Source organism: Tiliqua scincoides, chromosome 1 (genome assembly GCF_035046505.1).
Source record: "Tiliqua scincoides isolate rTilSci1 chromosome 1, rTilSci1.hap2, whole genome shotgun sequence".
Classification (NCBI taxonomy): domain Eukaryota; kingdom Metazoa; phylum Chordata; class Lepidosauria; order Squamata; family Scincidae; genus Tiliqua; species Tiliqua scincoides.
The window spans coordinates 52,101,022-52,123,695 of record NC_089821.1 but is presented as its reverse complement, the minus strand read 5'-3'; the positions used below and the strand labels follow the sequence as shown (position 1 = coordinate 52,123,695).

The window sequence follows — 22,674 nt, the reverse complement described above, 5'->3', positions numbered from 1 at the left end:
TCCCATAGCACAAGATTCCTGTGCTTTGGGGCTAGATGTGAAGCTTCCTTCTCCTATAGGTTGTCATTTAGTGCTGATTGCTATATTGAGAAGGTCAGCTTGGATTATTTAGCCCCAAGTCTGAGCAGTATAGTGTGTGTAGGGTATGTTTTCAACCTTCTTGTTGTTTTGTGTGGGATAGCATGAGGGGATACATTTTGTTCATACATGAGGAGTCAAAAAACACTCAGTTCTTGTTATTTGCCAAGGTTAGGTTCCTGGAAAACCTAGTAGATACCGAATTAGCAGATACCAAATCATTGAGCCTGTGGGAAAAATAGGGGTAGATTCTAGTGGACCCATGGCATCATACGCTCTGAACTTTATGAACCTGAATTATATCTTGAAGTCTTTGGGGCTGGGTGATAGTGAGGGCTCATCAACATCTGATGTTTCCTCCTCCGTGCTGGCTATCCCTTGACTTGTTGAAGGTTGCTGTCCAACAATGTGGGTCAGCAGTGGGGAGGAGGTTACTTCCTCCTTCTCCACCAGTCTCTTGGCTCCTTCCCTGGGCTTCCAGGAGACCTCTCATCATCAACCTCTCATCACCGGGGTTGTTGAAGTTGAACTGGAGTCCCCAAGATGGTGGGGCAAGTCTGGAGCAGACACAAATGTCAAGTCAAGTCAACCTTAGACACAAATGTGTCTGATGTTTCTTCATGGGTGAATCCCAATTCCCATTCAGTCAGGACAACTTTATAAAAAACAAGTATAATTGGCTGGACGCAATTGCCCAACCCACTCTCCTGTCAGCCATATACTGACTCTTCGGCCATATACTGTGTCTTCCTCTCCCCACTGCAGGGCACCAGCACTACCTTCTGCTCATGAGGAGGCCACTGTCTCTCCTCCTTCTGCAACCTTTATCACCCCTGCCTGCTTGTAGCTGCATTGAGCCCCTCACCCCAGTGCACCTGCCCAATATTTACAGATAATGAGAAGTAGGTGGCAGTTCTGCCCCTCACAGGTAAGCGAATTTGCAGATAGCAAATTTGAATATAAAGAGAACTGACTGTATGCAGAAAGTCCATATTTTGTTTCAGAGTGGCTTAATTTTGGTGTCCTCCTAAAAGCCACGAGACTAGGAAATTCTCTACCAGATAATAGTGTTGGTGCAAATGAAAAATTATTTCAACAGATTTATTTGTTCATGGAGTTCATATGCTATCCTTCAGCTGAGCTTTTGAAGCCAATTAACTCCTTCACTGAAGTCCTATAGACCACTTGTAAAGAGGGCAGCTGAGAGCTGGCAGTGGGCCTGGGGCAAGGTGCCTGCTTTCTCTTTCCTAAATTTTCCCTTTTTAAAAAAACAAGTTTTTAAATGACAATTTTAACTTAGCACGGAGGATTGAAGCTAACTGAAAACACACAAATGTTATAACTTGTTTGTTAAAACAACATTGTTTACAAATTCAAGTGAAAAAACCCAAATCTAGCATTTTGATTACTGTATTCATTATCAATGTCAATAAATTTAATTGAAAATGCACTTTGACTGATCAGTGTATTTATCTACAGCACATTGAAAGTGGTACTTTGTGAGCCTTTTATGTAGTTCTGGAAGCCTGGCCCCCCTGCCTCTCCTCTCCTCTCAGGCCTGCTTTTGAAGAAGTGATTTCAAGATTACTGACACAGTATGGATGGTAACTATGCAGAACTGCTGTAGTCTGACTCTATTTTTCAAGGTCAGGCTCTAGGGGCTAGGGGCTGCAGGATAGAGAAGAGGGGTAGAAAAACTTCATTTCATAAGAGGTATGCTGCTTTTGGTTTTTTGACTCCAAGCCATTGTTCTAAAACTAATGGGAAGAAGAGATGGCAACAGTTTGTACATGAACATTGTGAACATTGTTGGCTCATTCCTAGAACAACCAACTTTTAAAAGAATGTTTTTGTGAAAGAGGAAGCAGTGATCTGTTTTGAATGTTAAATGAACTAGATGTGCATTATCAAAAAAGTGGAACTTTTACTACTGTAGCCTCTTCAGAAGTGTTGCGTGTAATAACTTTTGTATAGTCCGATTTACTTGGGAACACAATCAATTATGTTTATTTCTGAGTAAGTGCTGCTGCTGTTGTTGTTATTATTATTAACAGTATTTATATACTACTTTTCAACAAAAAAAAGTCCACAAGGCAGTTTACAGAGAAAAAAATCAAATGGCTCCTTGTCCCAAAAGGGCTCACAATTTAAAAAGTTGCAAAAACACCTGCAGACAGCCTCTAGAAAAGACACTGCTAAGATGAGGCGGGCCAATTACTCTCCCCTGCTAAAAGGATGGCACTCACTTGAAAAAGTGCCTCTTACCCAATTAGCAGGTGGCAGTAACTATAGAGTTAAAGCATCTCTAGAGTTAAAGCATCTCCCATTTCAGAGTTCATACTGTTATATAAATTACTTTTTATAAATTTTTTCCTAGACACTGACTAGAGATTTTTGGATCTTGACTTAACTAATAGCAGCTGTATAAATGTTTGTTCAAGTTTTTAAGTAACATGAATAAAATGTTCCACCTCTTGAAGTAAACCTACATACATTTTAGTTCAGAACTTATTTCCACAAGAATGCCACTGAATTCATATTTTAGAAACTGGAGGAAGAAGCTATAAAAACTAGAATTATTGTGGAATTAAATAGAGCTCAGAATTCTTTCTCCAGTTTCTTTACAAAGATTAGATTTTACTTCTTTCTGCTTGCATTTTGGAGATGACGTTGGATAGCAGAAAATGTCTTCAGTGTGCCTGTGGCCATTATAGGTTTGAGATTGTGACTTTTGACTCCCAAGAAGGGCTGTGGAGCGGGAGTTAGAAGCAATTTTGGGTGAAGTTGGAGGTTTAGTGGAACGACACCATAGCCCTGGATTTAGTGAGAATAATTATATCCTAGTAACATTATTTAAATTGCATTTCTCCGCATTGTGCCTGTTGATTAGGCAACTAAGTGATGTCATTGATGATTTTAGAACCTCTCTTCATCCCTTAGGTAGTGTATAATTAAAATTAGTGAACTTCTGTTTATCTGAATTGAACAGGCAATATCTTAATAGGCCCAGTTGCTATGTGTTGTGACCCTGAACCTTAGTGGCAGTGATAGTGACTGTTGTTTCATTGGAGGTGCTATGAGAAGATGCCCAGTTCAGGGCTTTGTTTAAATGCTCCCAGCAACCTGGCATCAGCACTGTGTTTTGAGTTTGTCCATGTGGTACATTCTCTCTGAATACATGTGGTACATTCTCCATGTGGTACATTCTCTCTGAGTTGCAGGGGAGCAACTGTAGGAAAAAAATGTTTGTTTCTTGGTTGTGGGCTTCCAAGAGGCAGCTGGTGGACTATTCCTTTATCTGTTTAAAAGATTTATATCTTGCCTCTCCCCTTGTAAAGCTGTGATAAACAGAATGCTGAAGTAGATGCGCCTTTGGTTTGATCCAGCAGGACTCTTTTGTATTCTTATGAGACCACTAGAATAGCTGCAAAGTAGTTATCACTTACAAGACATGTTTGTTAATCTAATAGAATTAAGAGCTACTATAATGTCATAGCAGCTACAATTGGCATCCTTCAGTCTCGGAAGACTGTGTCACGCTCTGAATGGTGGTTCTGGAACAGAGTGTCCTCTCCAGTGCGCGAAGCCTGGGTAAAGTAGGTATGGAGGATAGGCTGTTACCCATGCAGCAAATCCCCCCTCTCCACGTCGCTGAAATGGTCCAACAGAAAGGCAGAGGCCAATACGGTTGGTTCCAGTGGCGTCGCAGGAGTTGCCAGAACGTGACTGTTTTCAACCATGAACTGCCTCAGGGACTCCGGCTATAGTCATGGAATCAAAGTAATAAAATGGAGGTAAACTGCCGCACTTGTAGCTGTAGCAACTTGAAGCAACAACAACAGAAATATACTTCTAATTAAATGTCCTATTATGTTATTTTGCTAGTTCTAACAGTTATATTTTAGCATAATTCCTGGCAATGGTTCTTCAGCCTAGATTTATGGAGCCAGGGTGGTGTAGTGGTTTGGGAGGTGGACAGACCTGGAAGATCCAGGTTCGAATCCATCCTCAGCCATGAAGCTTCCTGGGTGACCTTGGGCCAGTCACTTTCTCTCAGCCTTGCCTACCTCACAGGGTTGTTGTGAGGACAAAAGGAGGGGAGCAGCTGTGTAGACCAAGGGTATAAAAATGTGAAAAAATAAATAAATTCTGTGAACAACTCACTATGCTCCTTCACCTTTAACACTTGCAGTTCAGGAGAGGCATGTGCCAGACTAACAAAGTGAGCATGCCATATAGATCTCTTCCACTTACCTCTCAGTTCTCCTCCCTTTAGGTTTTTGATATTGCAACTTCAAAGCAGCACTTAAGGGTCAGGAACTACTTTGATCATTGGGATACAGTGGAAAGCTTTGTCTTAGTCCTTCTCTAGTAGAATGACAGGTTGCCTTATATAAGTACCCAGAGGTACTGTATAGTGCAAGTGCACTAATGGCTGCTGCCGCCATTGAGCTGGAGTCAATGCCAACTTGCATTTCAAGATCAAAAGTTCCTTTAGTGCAACTTGCACAATCTACTTCTATCTTATTCTCTTCCACACAACAGAGCATCATTTGGCTACTGTGTTGCAGGCAAAACTAATTTTCTAAATGAAGGTTGCTGTTTCCTAACTGTAGAATGTGTTAATAGCATTTGTTGCCATTCATTCTTGCTCATCTTTGTTTGTTGATGCTCTCCCTCTCTTTCCTCATTTATTTTTTGGACCAAAAACCTGTCTACGTTACCTGTGTAATTCTCCAAGTTACTGTACTCACTGATGATTTGGTATAAAAAATATAAAGGGGGACTTTCTGTATAAATGCAGAAAACACAAGTTGTGACAAGTTTTTGCTACAGACTGTGGTTGGGTATTCTGACTCCAGAGCTCTGAAGATGAAACCTGGGTTTATGTGGTGATGGTATGAGAAAACTGCATACTACATTAGAGCTGAAACTTTGACCTGAAAATGATGTTATCATATGTAAAGATCTCTCTTAAAATGGAAGATAGATCTTTCATGTTGGAAAATAAAATTCATATCTACCTTGTGCACTATGTTTGAGTTGATTGTCCAACTTTATATAACATGTTATTAAATTGTGAGGAATACTGCACATTTCAACTGTGTAATACAATATGCAATACAGGTCCAGCCTATTTATACACGAATTTTTTATACACGGATTTGATTCAACACGAATGGCCCCTGCAAATGAGAGAGAATGTGCTGATCCCTGGAGAAGGGGAAAAATGCATCCCTTTAAAATCAGTTTTAAAAACTGAACAGTCCTTTAACAAGTCTCCTTAATGAGAGAGGGGGGGGGTAAGCAGGCTAACAATCCATCAATCCTTCTCTCTCCTTCAGACCCGACCCTTCCCCCAGCAGGTGAAAGAAAGGTGATCATTTTGCATTGGTGAAAGGAGGGGCTGAGTGAAGTGCTGATGGATTGTCTTCTTAATGACTCTTGTCTTAGAGTCAAAAGGTCAGCAAGGCTGTTTTTCAATCACTGGAGCAAAGAAACTTTGTTTTTTAAATTGATTTGCTATAGTGCATTTTTTTTTTAATCCAGTGAGTGCTTGGAAAGGAACCCACAGGAATAATTAGTCTCAACCTGTATTCTTATGGATAATAAGAATATATTGATATAAGAATATATATTGAATATATATTATTATTGAATAAGAATATATGTTGATAATATATAGATGGTACAGGAGTCAAGTAATGAGTCATAACAGGTTCTATATAAAATATTTTCATGAATTATAGATGAACCTGTACAGCTGAACTCTGGCAGCAATTTGTGTGTCAGCATTCAAAATTTAATTTATAAATTATTTGTAGGAGTTTTTCTTGATTGATTGATTCTTAAATTTCAGAGTCAGACAGACAGTGGGACCACTAACCTGCCAACAGGAAAGAGACTTTTTAAAAACGTTGAAGGGCAAAATAAAGAACTAACAGCATTTTGTGATGCCATTGCAAAGTAAGTAGCAATTCATCGCAGACTGACTCTCAATACTACCAAGTGAAATGACTAAATCATAATGTGTGTTGCTTAGAGAAGTAGCAAAGCAGCATTGCTTTTGTTCATTTGTTCCAGCATATGGCCTAAATCAGCATTGGGTAAACCTTATGGCTGAAGGACTGCATTAGGATATGGAAATTGTACAGAGGGTCATAATGTATGTTTGTAGTGCTTATGTGGGTATTATAACAGTGAAACCAAACTTATTGCAAAGTAAGCAGACCATCATGGTTTTTTCCGTCTGTTACAATATCTCACTTGTTTTTAAAAAATTTTAAATTCATCTTTAGGTATACGTACTCCCAAAGTAAGGAGTCCTTACAGTTTGTTCCTCACTTATAACATCCCATCCCTGTTTCAACTTAATTCATCAAATAAGCATTTCCCTTTTCTGAATTGCAAATCACGTACACAGTGTTCTGTAACATTTTATTTAATCCATATTCTGATTTGTGTGGTTCTAGGGGCAGGTAATCTAAGAAAGTAAAGAGAAATGGGTCCAATAGTTCAGGAAAAATAATTTAAAGGACTGATCTTTAACATCTAATAATATTGAATTCAGTTATAATTCCAAGAAAGTACTGTATACTTAAGACCCAGTTCTATCCAACTTTCCAACCCGGATTCAGCCATGCCAACAGGGCAGGGCATGCACTGCATACTGCCAGAAGGGGGGAGCAGTCATGGAAGTCACCTCAAGATAAGGAAAAATTTCCCTTACCTCGGGGCTGTATTGCCGCTGCATTGGTGCTGGAAAGTTGAATAGGGCCATTAGGAGTGCATCCTAATGCATTGTATATTGCTGGGTTCTTTTGTTTTTTTACTACTATGTTAAATTACATTGCTGTTAATCAGAAATGAGAAATAGATTTATATATCACTTACAGGTTGAGGACCACATTTCTCCATAGTGATCCTGATACAAACTCAGGCTTTGTGTTGAGTCCTGTCATGTTGCAAAGACACATTAGTGGAGAAAACTCCAGCATCAAAATTTCAATAGAAATTGAAGGTTTCCAGCAGCCAGTAATATTTACCTGTGATGGTGAGTGTCCGTTTTTGTAGCTATCATGTTTTGGTAGATTAAAAAGTTAAGTCGGGATAATTCCTGTAACTGTTTCCTAAATTCTGGGTGAGTATAATTATTCTACAGCTTGCTTTTTAGCTGCTTATAGCACAAGATTTCCATCTAAGTAGGCTTTATCAGATTAATAGTGAAATTATTGGGGAACTTTAAAAAAGGAATTAACAGTATTTATGTACTGCTTTTCAATGAAAAGTTCACAAAAGTAGTTTACAGAGAAAATTTAATGGCCCCTTGTCCCAAAAGGACTCACAATCTAAAAAGATGCAAAAGAACACCAGCAGACAGCCACTAGAAAAGACATTGCTGGGTTGAGGAATTCCAGTTACTCTCCCCCGCTAGATAAAAGAGGAGCACCCACTTAAAAAAAGCGCCTCTTACCCAGTTAGCAGGGATTTTAACTTAGCATTGCTAGTTTCTTTTGTGTCTCAGGATTAAGGGTAGCAGAGCTAGCTGACTCAAAAGCAGCATATGAAATGCTGCTTCTCTTAGTTGACTGGTGGCCTATCAGGAAATGGAAAACTTCCCAAAGGCACAAGGGCCTCTGGGATAACAGCATCAGCAAGGAAAGAGAGGGCCTATGGGTTTCTTCAACTTTTAGGGTGACATGCTCCCCTTGGAAGATGGGCAGGGGTTAAACAGTGACAACTGTAGCATAGTTGGCATCTGGCTTCCAACAAGTGGACTGGGATGCCCCCAGTGCTCCAGGGTGACCTAAACTTTGAGGTTCTAGTGTAACATTTTGATAATATTTTGATGCTATTACTGCAACTGCTGTGTTTAAATGATTAAAATGAAATATATGATGAACAAAATATTTGCATGTACCCCTATTGTCAAACTCTTTTTACAGAAGTTCCAGAATGCTAACTGCATGTTTATCTAGTCTAGCAATGTCACTTTTCAACAAATAAGTTATCAAAGTGGTTTACATAGCAAATGAATGAGAAGCTGTCCCAAAAGGGCTCCTAATTTAAAATGGAATGCAAGTAGAGGCAACAGCCATTGAAAGGGATGGATAGGGACAGCTGCTTCCTGCTAAATAGAGGAGAGCCACCTTTTTAAAAGGGGCCTACTTGCTTATTAACAGGGATATGTTGTAATGTAGCCCCCAGATCAACATATACAGTGTCAAAATTTAGGCTTCCCAAAGCTGAACTGAATAGTCTTCGGGTGTCACTAGAACTGGCAAATATGGAGATAGCCTAGCATCTTGGGGCAATGAGTTCTACAGATTGGTTGCCATAACTGAGAAGGCCTTCTTGCATCTTGCTTCCTGAAACACTTCTGCCAGTAATAAGACACAAAAGAAGACCCTCTTGGTTGACCTCAAGGACCAAGCAATTTCATATGCAGGGAGAATAGCAATATTCTTGCTATCATATTCAATATTCTTGCAATATTCTGGTCCTAAGCCATTTAGGACTTGAAAGGTCAGAACCAGTACCTTCAGTTGCATCCAGAAAAGCATTAGCAATCAATGCATTTGACAAGGCAGAGGCATGACCATGCCTTGTGCTGGTCACATGTTCAACAATTGAAGTTTCTGGATGTTCTTCTAGATTATCTAACCAATGTGTGTATAACTGTAGTTGGACCTTACTGATTCAGGAATGGATGCAGTGGTTGTACTAACTGAAGTTGGACCAAAGCAAACTGGTCCTGGAGCCTTCTGATCCCAAGACTTTATCCAGCACCCTGTAGTGTCTCAACCTAGCCAGAACAATGGTTAGCCAGCCGTTATTTTTAGTAGCCATGGACTTTATCGCTGTACAAGTTCTCTACATGTGCCTGAGGTCTTGGTAGAATTTGGTTTGGTATCTGTTGTCTGGCAAAAACTGAGCCCCCCTTTCCCTGAATGCAGAACTTGGCATTTTTCACTTTGTGCTGGGCATGGCAGGAGCCAGTTACAATATTACTATGAAGGTATCATTGATACAGTGAGGCATTTTGTTCATGACTGGCTTTCATATTAAAAGACCAAAAGAGTTTTGGTACCACAAGAGCCTACTGGTTTATTGCTTTATAAGGTGAATGCAGCAGTTCAAAACTTGATGAACTGAGATATGATAGAACAATTCATACTATAATTAGACTTTTAATCACCAAAGTGCCGCAGCACACTTTCTATGGATAGAAATTATAATCTGTGATGTCTGTTACCTATGTGTAAGTGTGAAATTTGAGGTTAGGACCTCAGAAAATTAACTTGTATTTGTTAAAATGCCTTTTTGGCAACTAAAATCAAGGCCTGCTGTAAATTGACACCAGGATATATCCAAGGTATCTCAAAACATTTTGATATATTCAATATTTAAAAGTTGTTTTCTAGAGATAAGTGTCAAAATGTTTTGACAGCTGGCATCTCAAATTGTGTTAACACTTGTGCTTATAATCTAGTTCAGTTCATCTCAAATTACCTGATGTGGCAGACCAGCAATTTTTTCCAATATGCCAGGGACCGTTGCCATATCTGCGCTATGGCTATTACTTTCTTTACTGGAAATTCACTGGGGACTGGCAGCCAATGACTCATGGACCGGTGCTGCTCCATAGACCACTGTTATGAGTAACCATGTTCTAGTTTATACTTGACAAAGTTGCACATTGGAATGGGGGGATGGGAAATAACCTGTTTCTGGGCCTGTGCTATTTGGAAACATAGCTAGCTTTATACATTCTCCAGTGGGTTCTCCATGGTGGGGTCAGTCTTCCTAAGGTGAGTAGCTGTTCTTCTCAAGATAGGCAGGTCAGGCAAAGTTTCCTGAGTGGAGGGGCTTCCCCCTGCTTCCCAGACTGACCTTCGCCTCTGGAGAAGCAGGTCGGGTTTTGTCTTTGCTAGCTTGCTTTGCAGGCCTACATCTTTTTTTCTTGAGGAGGGGGCACCCAACCTCCCCAGGGGACAGCCTAGTCCTTAGCAGTCCTTTTGCTGCTGACACTGCTGTGCTGCTTCCTGTCCACATATTGGAATGGGCATGGGAAATAACCTGGCCCTCTGTTTCTGGGCCTATACTATTTGGAAACATAGCTAGCTTTATTCATGATCTTGCCAAGTTCATTGATGGACCATTGGTTATGCTTTTAGCTTCTTTAGCTTAATTAATGGGCAAGTCAGCATTTGCTTTTTAATTTTTTTATACTGCTTCCTCAAATTTCCAAATAGGAAAATATTTGATCAAGTTGCCTCTGAGCTAGAACATAGACAGTCTTTCAAAAAAAAAAAAAAGAGAGAGAGAGAAAATTATTTTAGATAGGCAAATCCAATAAGAATACTAACAGATCAGTGTAAAGGAACCTCCTGGTAGTGCACCAAAGCAAACATGAAAAATTTATATTGAAAAACCAGAAAGATTTTCTCATGGCAAGGTCTCTAACAGGAAAAACATCAACAGTTACTATTTAGCTCTGTGCTATCTTAACTGCTTTCTGTTGTCTTTTGTGTTCCTTTTCCTCTTTAAACAGCAAGTTCTCCAGTTGAGCTTATAATAATGCAAGCACTTTGCTGGGTGCATGATGACTTGAATGACGTGGACATTGGCAGTTATATCCTGAAAGTTTGTGGACAAGAAGAAGTTTTGCAGAAGTAAGCAGATATTTTCCTTTTCGAAAGCAAAAATAAATGTGATTTTCAGTAAGTATTAGACTGTAAAAGCTTTCTGTTAGTTTGGGTGCTGGATATGCTTTTCTAAAACTTGATAAATGAACTATTGTGCTTGGCAACGACATTTTCTGGCTATTTCCTATTTGTCTGAATTAAAGTTCAGTATTTATAAAATCATAGTAGTATCACCAAGCTTAGATACTTTTACAATAAGCTATCACTATCACAAATGAGGTGCATACATCATGTTAGAAGAAGCTAGTGTGGTTTTCTGGGTGTATACTTTTGAGGATGTCAGCTCACTATCTGGAAAAAAAAAACAGTTTCAGTGTCTGTCCTCTCTTACAGTATGTAGCTGATGTCTAGCATTTTTAAAAAAATCCATTGTCATATTTTTGTTTAGGGATATTTCTGTGTCAAATCTTGAACTCTGATTCTGTTAAGTGGCATACCATTCATCCCCCTGTTCACATGTTTAGCATACATGCTGTAAAAAGTGCAGTAGTATGTGCCACAGAGGACTAGAATGTGACTGCTGTTCCCAGCAAAAATGTTGAAAGCAGTATGTAAGTTTAATTCTGGCATTACTGTATTTATTGAGAAAATACAGAACTGATGTTATGTCTGGGTTATTTCGTTCTTTATACGGTAACAATGTTTTAGATATAGCTTTTAATGTGAAGGCAGATAGAAACCCTTCTAGGGGAAAAAATAACTTGAACTAATCTGAGTTATAGATGCAAGTATATATGGTATAACAGTTTGAAATTACAGAAGATGGAGAAATGTGTTCAGTTTGTGGACTGAGTGGCTTTTGTTTAGAGAAGAACATTCTTTGGAGGGAGCAAGTGAGAGCCTTTGATCTCTGATAGGATAGAGGTGCAGCAGATGCTTCTGTAAACAATTTTTCACTGAATAAAACTTTATTTTATGATATCAAAAGAACTTTTTCACAAATCCGGATCACAATCTTAAGGGAACTTGAAATACAGGGAACTTGAAATCTGATGTTTCAAAAAAAAAAAAAAAAAAAAAATTTAAAAACGATGCTAACATTTGTCCTGAAGTGGAGAACTAAATGGTGTATCAAAGAATTTTAAGAAAATCAGAGCTAAGTTTTGAAGTTGGCTGCAGAATTACAATAAATATTTGAACAATGATTTCAGTGTTCAGTACCCAATGCAACAGCCTAAATGGATACTATCATATTCTTTTCAGACATTTCCCAAAGTTTGTCACATGGTATGTTTAAAAAACAACAAACTTTTGTACTTAATTTGTGTTTGAATTCATTTCATTTTCTCCTTTTCGTTTTTAGTTTTCCTTTGTGCCTCCCGCTGAGATCAGTATTATGCTATCTGTCTCTTTGTGTTTCCATCCAAATGGCATGACACTTTCAGGCATTCTACTACTCCTTTAAGGTAGTGGAAATGCCAAAAGATGGTTAGGAAAAAGGGTCCTTAACTGCTGGTAATCTATGATTCCCATTGCTTTCACTGTGAGATCTTGGTGCTCTTCACCTGAATCCAGCTTCAGTGTTAGGCGTGAAATTTTCTAGCTTTCTGCCCCCCCTTCACAGGATAAGAATTACCAAATTTCGGACAGATTAGATAAAAGGGTTACATTTTATAGGTAGAGGTGTGATTATTTTTTTGACGATAATGAAATAAAAACACACTACAGTGCTTTCAGCACTTCTCATTTTTGTAGGGGGAAAAATACCCCCAAATCTGAGAAAAAATAAACTGGGAAATCTGTGAAAAAATAATGGGCTAGACCCATGCACAGGGATGGCAGGTGCATGGGTAATGACTGTGGCTGCATCTGCTGATATTATACTACCTACATCACTGACCTAGTACACTTTCAGAGCTATAACTTATGAAAATGAATTTTAAAAAACCATAACACTGCTTTCTGCGTTTTTCCTTCTTGGGAGTAGCGAATGAAAGCAGCAAAAAAATGAAAACCTTTAAGAATAGCTCTATTCTTAGGCAATTTAAAAAGCACATCTCTGACTTTTTTGTGACCATACATGTTGTAGAGGCTATTGCAAGCCTCTTGGGGGCTTTAATATAAACAAATGAAGAATAAGTAGATTTTCATTTGAAACACATTCTCTTTAAAATTGCCATTAAAAGAAAAAAGAATGAATGGGGTTCATTCAATTATTTCCATTCATTTTAAAAAAAATTAAATGTGTATGTCTGTCAAAACACTCATTATAGCATAGGGTTGAATTATAAGAGCTGCAAGTGACGTTTTGCTCATGAAACATGCATTTCCTGCCTCTTTTTTACTGCAATATCCAATACACCCCAAAGTCCTCCTTAGGATTAGGAGGCTTTCAAGAATAGCATGAGTTGTGGTGTGGGCTGCAGATGGAGTTGAGCAAGTTGTGGATCCTCTCCTGTGTGAACAGAAGTGCCTTCTGGTACAAGCAGCCCCTTGATTCCAATCTGTATTTTTTTGTCCTCTTAACTATGTGTCCCTTTCAAACCAGGGGAAGCTAGTTTTGATTAGTGTTACTTTCTGTGCAGATGTGATGCTTCAGAGCAGATAATACTGAAAAGGGGAGGGGGAAATACATAGGACAGAGTGGGTAAAATTCTGTGACTGTTATATCTACTCTGGGTCATAGGATTGATTTCTAGTCGACATTGCAATAGATAACTGAAGCATTCATTGTTTTTACAGTAAGCACAGTGTAGGAAGCCATGAATATGTTCAGAACTGCCGAAAATGGGACATGGAAATTAAACTGCAGCTCTTGACCCGCAGTTTAGTATGCAGAGATCTGGCACGACAAGTAAGTACTAAGTAAATGCAAATTCTTAAGACTAGTATGGCTTATTGATTTCATGTATAATATTGAGACTCTGCATGTCTTTGTCTTTTATGGTCTGGAGCTGAGCAAAAGTAGTTTATCCTCATAGTTACAAATAGATGTGTTTTTTAATTTAGGTCAGGGGTGCTCAATAGGTGGATCGTGATCTACTGGTAGATCGCGAGGCAAAATGAGTAGATCGCGGAGCCCTGTCTCTCCAAACTGTTAATATGTCAGTTTTGTCAAGTGACTAGACGAAACTGACATATTTAGCTGACACTAAACTGACACTGAAATTGACACTTTAGCTGCTCTTCAGGCATGCAGCAACAAAACTGACGAAACTGACTAGACTCCAGCAGGGGCTCCATACATTAAAGGGGGTGTCTGTCAGACGCTTCCTTCCCCCCTGGTAGATCTCCGGGCCTTGCTGGGTTTCAAAGTAGCTCTCGAGCCAAAAAAGTGTGAGCACCCCTGATTTAGGTAAACATACACATACTTGTTTTGTAGCTGGCGGTCTTAGTGAATTACGTATTGTGTTTATATTTCTAATCAAAATTCAAAAGTCTCTGATTCAGCAGAGAAATTAGACAAAGGCACAAAAAGAATTTCAACCATCGTTTCCAGCACACTTGAGTTGAGAATCTTATGTTAACTCACCACCATAAATACAAATTAATCCTATTATAATAAAATGTAACATGTTAGTAGATAGTAAGTCAACTAAATTGCAGCCGTGCAGGCTTTCACAGAAGATTCACAGATTGCAAATTGCTGACATTACCCAGCACCTCAAAGTTCAGGAAATCCTTGTAACAGTAGTAATCACAGTGGAAGGTGTGCATGTGCAGAAGTGCTTTATGGTACAGGTCTGTGCTAGTAAATTCCATCATCTATGGTGAAGCTTACTCCCTAGTCATCTTGCTTAGGATTTCAGCCTTGGTTGTATATAATGCTCTTTGGATCCTGGCCTCTGCTGCTTTAAAGTCTTCATAGAGATGGGAAATACTCATTGATGAAGTTGAAGACTATGATATCAATGAAACTGAAAGGGATTTTACAGCATAGCTTGTGGTGTTGTGATCAATATTGTTAAAGTTAAAAAAAATTGAATGCTATGAGAAATATTGATGCATGTATCAAAAGCCAACCCTTAAGTATCTTTAGAATTTTCATTTTGAATAAGTCCGTTACTGCTTAAATTTCCATATTTAAAGAAGAGAAACCTTGCCAGACTTCACATTTTCAAATTCTGTAAAGCAACTTACTTTTATGTTTAATATTTAATTGCTTTTACATTCAATAGAACGAGATGGAATACTGACAGTTTTTTAACAGCATTTTTCTCATTGTTAGGAAGATGATGATGGGACACCCATAGATTTGACAAAGCATCTCTGCCATGTAGAAAAGCTTTTCAGAGGGAGTATTCAAAGGTAACCATTGTTATATGCATCCCTTGTAATAAAATGATTTGTACCCTAATGTCTGCATATTATTCTCTCAAATACATCTACTTAAAATGTAATCATTGATTGTTTCAGTCATTCTCTCGAAGAACAGTTAGAAGCCTATCATAATCAAGTGGACATGCTTCTTAAAAATGAGGTAAGCTGTGTACATTTCATGCCCAGCTAAAGTTACATTTGTGGCCAGTTTTTTAACAGATATGAAAAGGATAAATGGGTAATTTGCCAGTAAATACAGGGTGTGGTGTATGTGAGAGAGTTATGGCAGTTGAAGTAGGCTTATTCACTGTGTAAAAGGTTTAGTGCGTGCGTGCGTGTGTGTGTGTGTGTCAAATCCCACTTCTAATGTTTAGTCTCCAATCAAGTCTTGCTCTTACAAGGGCATGGACCACTGTGGCTAGGTCTGAACAACTCAGGTACAGTCATAGTTGGCATACCAGCCAAAGCTAGGCAAAAGCACTCCTGACCACCACTGCCACCTGGTACTCTAGAAGCAGCTATGAATTCAGGAAAAACTCCCTAGGTGTGAACCAGTTTCTGCAGAGAGACCGCAACCCTATTCAGAGCAAGTTGCTAATCTGATTCTTGCATTGTGGATTTCCAGACCAAGAGGACATCTGCTTTGTCTGGATTTAATTTCAACTCATTAGCCTGCCTCCAGTTCCCAGCTATCCCCATGCAACACTCCAGAACCTCAACCACCATCCCAATATTCAGTGGAGGAAAGAGAGAGCTGGGTGTTGTCTGCATATTGATGAAATCCACCTCCAAATCCTTAGATGACCTCTCCTAATTGTTTCATGTAGATGGACATATTTCTGTTCTTTTCAAAAATACACTCTGAAATCTTTCAATTCCAGTTTGTGTCTTCAATTGATAGGCTGTATCCTCACTTTATGCAGAGTGCTCTGTCATTGTCAGTAACTTCTTCCAGTTGAAGGAGAGTTGGGCCCACACAAGATGACTTGTGTGCAGAAGGTGTTGATGCATGCATTCAGCTTTTCTTCCACAAATGAAGAGCTGCTGATGGCAACAGAGCACTTGGCATAATGTCATGCCACCCAATGTCTGAAGATGCTTGTCAGCCTGTGACTGACACCATTATTGTGCGCTAAATGTGTGTTGGTAACATGTATAACTTGCTTTTGTATTGTGCTTTTTTCTCACTAGAACCAGCTTAAAACAGTAGATCAGATCATTAAAGCTGTTAGAAAAATTTGCTGTACATTGGATAGGGTTGAGACTCCTGCAATAACAGCATCTGTAAAGAAGCTAAGAAGAGCAGTTAACCTTTCTAAGGGTAAAAATTCAGAGGTAATTATTTCTGTTCATACAGAATCCTAGCAGAGAGTTCCCCTCCCCACCCCTGTCTCCCCAAGTGCAATTTGATAAAGCACAAAGCTAGGAAGGGGAAAATTCTCCCTCAGCTCCTCAGAAGAGACTGCTTCCTGTTAAAGTTCAATTTGTCTCTTTAAGCATTCAGGCTGGCTGCCTGCATGCTGTGCTATAAGCTTGCATGCTTATAGTGTCCTATAAAAGGAAGAAACATTTTCATTTGGCTCTAGTGATAAGCACCTAAGAGATGTTCATGGCTGCAGGGATGTTTGTGCAGAGATAGGGTCCCCCACATCCATGGGGGAGCCCCCCAGAACATACCCCACCCTGCAGATATGGGGGGGTGGCTGTATTTTTACAGTTGAGGACGAGGTGTGGAAAAGGACCTGCAACACCGAGAATCCTTGCTTCATGTCTACTGAGCTAAATATTTGTGTTGAAAGAAAAGCATGTTCTGTGATATTTCTAGGGTAACTTTAAAATTGTTTGACTGTTTGAAGAACAGAGTGCAATGCTGTTCAGTGTTTCATATGTTTCAAAAATAGTTTAACCAAGGCTTTTCAGTTGTGAGGATGTTTTTAAAAAAATATCTTTTTGCATAGGTGCCATCAGCATCATTGGGTGACACTAGCAGGAACACACTCGGTATGTGCATAGTTTACTATCTTTTATCTTGATGTCTTCAGTTATCTTTTAGTATTCTTGGGGTGTTTTTACTAATCTGGAAGTATTTTTTTGTGTTAAAATGTAAAAGTTATGCTGGAATATTGCCCTTTTAGGATGTTCTCACCAGCACCTTGGTCTGTAACCTAGCTAAAAATTAACCAGATACTATGTATGGTTTATTTTCTGTGAATAAACATATAATCAGCACAAAATTTTTATGCCAGTGGTACCAAAGATTGCCAATGGGAAGAAAAAATAGCATTTACTGTACTTTCAATAGAGCTGGGGTTTTGTTGGGGTTTTTTGTACTCTAAGTGGCTCTGAGAGATGACTTTTTAACAACTGTACCCTCAGTGATTTAAAAAGAGACAATTTAAGAAGATCATCTAAAAAAACTTACCTGTTCTCTGAACCTCTGATGGGGCTGAAATCTCCTTTGTCAAGCTTTGAAAGCTAGTATATAGTCTTGCAAATAGGTGTAATGTACATTTTTAACAAAGGAAGGTGATTTCTCTGTGGCTTTAAGGAACAAAATCTTCTGAATTTCACAGCAGGAAGCTTTGTACATGAGATTAGCACTAAAAAGGCAATGTTTTGGTATTTCAGAATTAACAGATTTATGCAGTATTGTTTATAGTGTGGTAATTAATAGCAAAAAAATTGTGTGATCTCATTTGAGAGACAGTGTGTGTGTGGGGGGGGGGGGGAGCCTAATTTGTACAGGAAACAAGTGGAGTTTATTCTACACATTGTTCATGAAGAAGTCTACTCGGGGTAAATTCCTTAAAAATATTCAATCTTTAATTCAGGGTGATTTTCCTATCCCATTTTAGAGCCAAAAATCTTTGGGTTTATAGAAATACCCCAAATCTAGTTGCAGTTTGGAAAGGGAGAGGATTGCTTAAGTTCAAGTGTTCTTACTTTGTCAACTTTCTTTGTTGAAAGGAAGTAGAAATATCCTTAATAAAATCTTGCCTAGGTCCATTACAACCTGAAAACCCTCTGCAAATAAGCATAGATCAGCTGACCTCAGCAGTCTATGGTCTTCTTCAACTTTACTTGAATTCATGCAGCGGCCCTTCTGCAAACACTCCAAAAAATAAACAAAGCACTAAAGAAGCATGGACTGCTACAGAACACGTCCAGTTCACAATATTTGCTGCTCATGGAATTTTGAATACTTGGATCTCAGTGTGAGTAATTAAACTTAAGTACCTTTTTTCTTGTAAGCAATGTATGTACCTCCATAATGTTTTGATTCACCATGCTGTTTCCCTTTCTAGTTATGAAAAATACTATTTGGTTTGCTCTCTGATGCATAATGGAAGAGATCTGTTTAAACCTGTGCAGTCCAAGAAAGTCGGCACTTATAAGAATTTCTTCTATTTGATTAAATGGGATGAACTGTAAGTAACTTCTAGTTTTACTCGGAGTATTTATCTTAGTATCTGTCAGCTACCTGGAGATTTGAAGTACATCTTTAACAAACAGTAACAAACTCCATCAAACCATATGGATAAAGTATGTTTTAAACTTTCATGTGAGAAGCCTCTGCATGAGACTTTGAATATTGTACCAGCTCCTTAAAAGTATTTTGAAAGTGGGGGTGAGAGGAGGAGCGTGGAGAATTACTCACCCAGGTAGGCTATTAATTTAAATCAAAAAGTCATCAGTGTTTTGGAAATTGCATTCTTTCAAGTGGATTTCTTTAAACAATGAAGGAAGAAAAGCTAGATACAAGACTTTAGAAATAGTTGAAAAGCTGCAACAATAAACTGGAAAGACATCATGTTGCACTGGAGTATGAGTTTGTTTGAAGCAGCCTATGTCTTGCATTTTTAAAAACTACTCATCAGCTTGTCCATGGGCTTTTTTTGAAGGTCTTTCTCCATTTTCAGTTTATGCAAGGGGGGGGGGGTGGAATTTTTGCAAACTCTCAAACAAATTTTCAGGGGCTGCAAAGAAAAGGAGAGATTGACAAAAGTTGTCCTTCCCCCTTGCATCAGTGTTACTGCCTCTGGAAGAATGCCTTAGTAGTTCTCAAACTGGTGGGTTGTGAGCCTGAGAAGCCCTTTCTCTGCCCTGGGTTGAGATCGAGAAATTGAAAGTGGGTCGCAATAGCATTTTTTCTGTTATGAGGTGCAGGGAGCCCTGCAGAGGACTCCATGAGGCTCCCCACAACCCCCGGAAGACAGTGCAGACAGACATAAATTTTAAAAAGCCCTTCTGTCCCTGGTGACGGTGTACTCTTGGATTGCTTTGCCACTGTCACTGTGCCATTGCACTTATGCTGCTCAAACTTTACACAAGAGTTTGAGAACTGCTGCTTTAGTATGCAACTCTGTGTTCTTTAAGCTATGCAGCCAAACTGATATAGATCTTCATATGAATTATTTCAGGGAACCATGTTTAGGAGTCTGAAAATGTGCACTTGTTTGATTCCCAGAATTGTTTTCTGAAGTGAAATCTTTGAATACCCATTAGCCTCTTTGAATGCTGCTTGAAAGTGGCATTTGAATGCTCACTAGCTGCTTTGAATGCCCACATGGGAGATAAAGCAGGATATAAATTTGTAAATATATAAATAAATTGGGAGTGGATCTGTCACCTACTAGAACAGGAGAGATCTTGCATAGTTGAGGGGGGTCTTGTTTTTCCAATAATTTCAAGATAGAAATTACTAATAGTAAGCCTCTCTACTATTCAGTTATTTGTTTCCAAGGAGAAGAAGAGAGGAAACTCACAAAAACAAGGCCCTCTCCTAGTCTCACCCAGGATATTGAGTAATGAATGAACAGGTCCTCAGGGCGGCTTCACACCTGATGGCATATTCTGTACAGAAGTTATTTCCAAATAGGAAATTTATAAGGAATTTTATGTGGAACTAGCCACATATGAAACCTGCACAGAGTAAAATTGCCTACAGCAAAATTGTTCTGTGCTCACACATGATAAATAACTTCTAACATAGAAGTGACTGTTAATGTAAGATAACTGGTCTTATTTGAAGAAGCTTTCACTGTATTTTAAAATTGAGTTCATTTCTTCTCATGGGATAATTTTCTTTTGTCTTTATAGGTATTGCAAATTTTATAAGTTCCATGTATGAGGAACTTTGTTGTTGTTATTATTATTAACAGTATTTATATACCGCACTTCAACAAAAAGTTCACAAAGCGGTTTACAGAGAAAAATCAAATCAAATAAATTATGTTATGTTTATTTGTTGGTTATGATGTGAGCTAAGGCATAGCAAGATTACAGCAAGTAATTTAGGGCTCAAACCTATCTAACTTTCCAGCACCAATGCAGCTGCAATGCAGCCCTGAGGTAAGAGAACAAACATTCCCTTACTTTGAGGATGCCTCCATGACTCTTCCTGCAAACAGAGGATGCTGTGCAATGGCTGCATCAGCTGGGAAATTGATAGGATTAGGCCCTTAGTTAGGATTGGAAAAGTTATTCTATAAGGCAGCATTTGAATGAGTTAAAAACTTCACTTAAACTTAGTTTTTCAAAACAAACGAATCAATAAATTCCTAACAATTGAGTACTTTTATTTTACAGAATGATTTTTCCCATCCAGATCTCTCAGTTGCCATTAGAATCTGTCTTATGCCTTACTCTCTTTGGAATATTAAATCAAAATGGTGGCAGTTCACCTGATTCAAACAAACAGAGAAAAGGCCCAGAGATGTTGGGTCAAGTTTCCTTACCTCTTTTTGATTTTAGACGGTAAGTGTTCAAAATGTCGTGTGGCAAATAGTACAATGTATTGGTAGATACCATTTTATCATTTTTCCTGCACAAAGAAATTGAACGAGATAAATTAGATGGAGAAATCCATGTGGGTTCTATATGTGGGTCTCTAGGTTCCTATCACCTCCTATTTTGAACAGTATATTAAAAATATGATGGAAATTGCTAAATTGGAACCAGCACATAGCTGCTTATAATGTATAATGAGGATAATTCTGAATGCTAACTGAGTTTTATTGACTTCAGTCCTGCAGGAAGGCTACTTCAGTCCTAGAAAATAAGTAGGATTTAAACAGACTAAATTCACAGAATTGCAGCTATTGTTTCTTATTTAGACTTTATAAGACTAGAAATTTCTGTACTAATAATCCTGAAGTTCCTTGACATACTCCCCCAACACACACCTTTGCCCAAAATGTGTTTGTATATGCCTTTGAAGCTTGTCCTACTGAATAGCAGAATTGGTTTTCTGCTGCTGGGTTTCATTGGTAGCTTGTTGTAATACCTGCACTTCAAGTGATAATTTGCTTCACAAAAATACATAGTAAAACGTAGCAGATCTCCTGCACTAGAGGTCTTCCTTTAAGTATGATAAAGGCAAATGTTTTGAGAATTTTCCATAGAAATAGAACTGTTAAATGAACATTTAATAGAAAATTATGTAGCATTTGTATAGTGCTTTAGAAATTTTTCCTCAAAAAAGAAAGAGGGAGTGATGAACCTCAGTGCAGAGTATTTATATCATACACAACCTTGTGTGTCATAAGAACAGCCCCACTGGATCAGGCCATAGGCCCATCTAGTCCAGCTTCCTGTATCTCACAGTGGCCCACCAAATGCCCCAGGGAGCACACCAGATAACAAGAGACCTCATCCTGGTGCCCTCCCTTGCATCTGGCATTCTGACACGGCCCATTTCTAAAATCAGGAGGTTGCGTATACACACCATGGCTTGTACCCCGTAATGAATTTTTCCTCCAGAAACTTGTCCAGTCCCCTTTTAAAGGCGTCCAGGCTAGTCGCCATCACCACATCCTGTGGCAAGGAGTTCCACAGACCAACCACACGCTGAGTAAAGAAATATTTTCTTCTGTCTGTTCTAACTCTCCCAACACTCAATTTTAGTGGATGTCCCCTGGTTCTGGTATTATGTGAGAGTGTAAAGAGCATCTCCCTATCCACTCTGTCCATCCCCTGCATAATTTTGTATGTCTCAATCATGTCCCCCCTCAGGAGTCTCTTTTCTAGGCTGAAGAGGCCCAAACGCCATAGCCTTTCCTCATAAGGAAGGTGCCCCAGTCCCGTAATCATCTTAGTCGCTCTCTTTTGCACCTTTTCCATTTTCACTATGTCTTTTTTGAGATGCGGGGACCAGAACTGGACACAATACTCCAGGTGTGGCCTTACCATAGATTTGTACAATGGCATTATAATATTAGCCATTTTGTTCTCAATACCCTTCCTAATGATCCCAAGCATAGAATTGGCCTTCTTCACTGCTGCACATTGGGTCGACACTTTCATCGACCTGTCCACCACCACCCCAAGATCTCTCTCCTGATCTGTCACAGACAGCTTAGAACCCATCAGCCTATATCTAAAGTTTTGATATTTTGCCCCAATGTGCATGACTTTACACTTACTGACATTGAAGCGCACCTGCCATTTTGTTGCCCATTCTGCCAGTCTGGATAGATCACTTCTGGTCTTTACCACTTGGAAAAGTGTCGAGGGGGGGGGCAGGACAGGACAGCAAGTGCTTGCTTGTCCTTATAGTCTAAGACAGGGATGTCAAACATAAGGCGGTGTGTGTGTGTGTGGATGCGGCCCATGGAAGCTTTTTATC

At 39.0% G+C, this 22,674-nt stretch overlaps 1 protein-coding gene across 2 annotated transcripts in view; it reads left to right on the top strand.

Annotated features, from left to right (window-relative positions):
* Nucleotides 1-22,674, top strand: part of PIK3C2A (phosphatidylinositol-4-phosphate 3-kinase catalytic subunit type 2 alpha) — a 66,676-nt gene that overhangs the window by 13,231 nt on the left and 30,771 nt on the right. Inside the window, exons 3-13 of one of the 2 annotated variants that reach the window (XM_066640755.1) lie at nt 5,939-6,045; nt 6,975-7,132; nt 10,634-10,754; nt 13,470-13,581; nt 14,956-15,035; nt 15,144-15,207; nt 16,239-16,382; nt 17,006-17,048; nt 18,049-18,262; nt 18,353-18,475; nt 20,637-20,804. In XM_066640755.1, coding sequence (XP_066496852.1) covers nt 5,939-6,045; nt 6,975-7,132; nt 10,634-10,754; nt 13,470-13,581; nt 14,956-15,035; nt 15,144-15,207; nt 16,239-16,382; nt 17,006-17,048; nt 18,049-18,262; nt 18,353-18,475; nt 20,637-20,804 — 1,334 coding nt within the window. The remainder of the gene's footprint in view (nt 1-5,938; nt 6,046-6,974; nt 7,133-10,633; nt 10,755-13,469; nt 13,582-14,955; nt 15,036-15,143; nt 15,208-16,238; nt 16,383-17,005; nt 17,049-18,048; nt 18,263-18,352; nt 18,476-20,636; nt 20,805-22,674) is intronic. The other variant, XM_066640764.1, reaches the window with a different exon arrangement.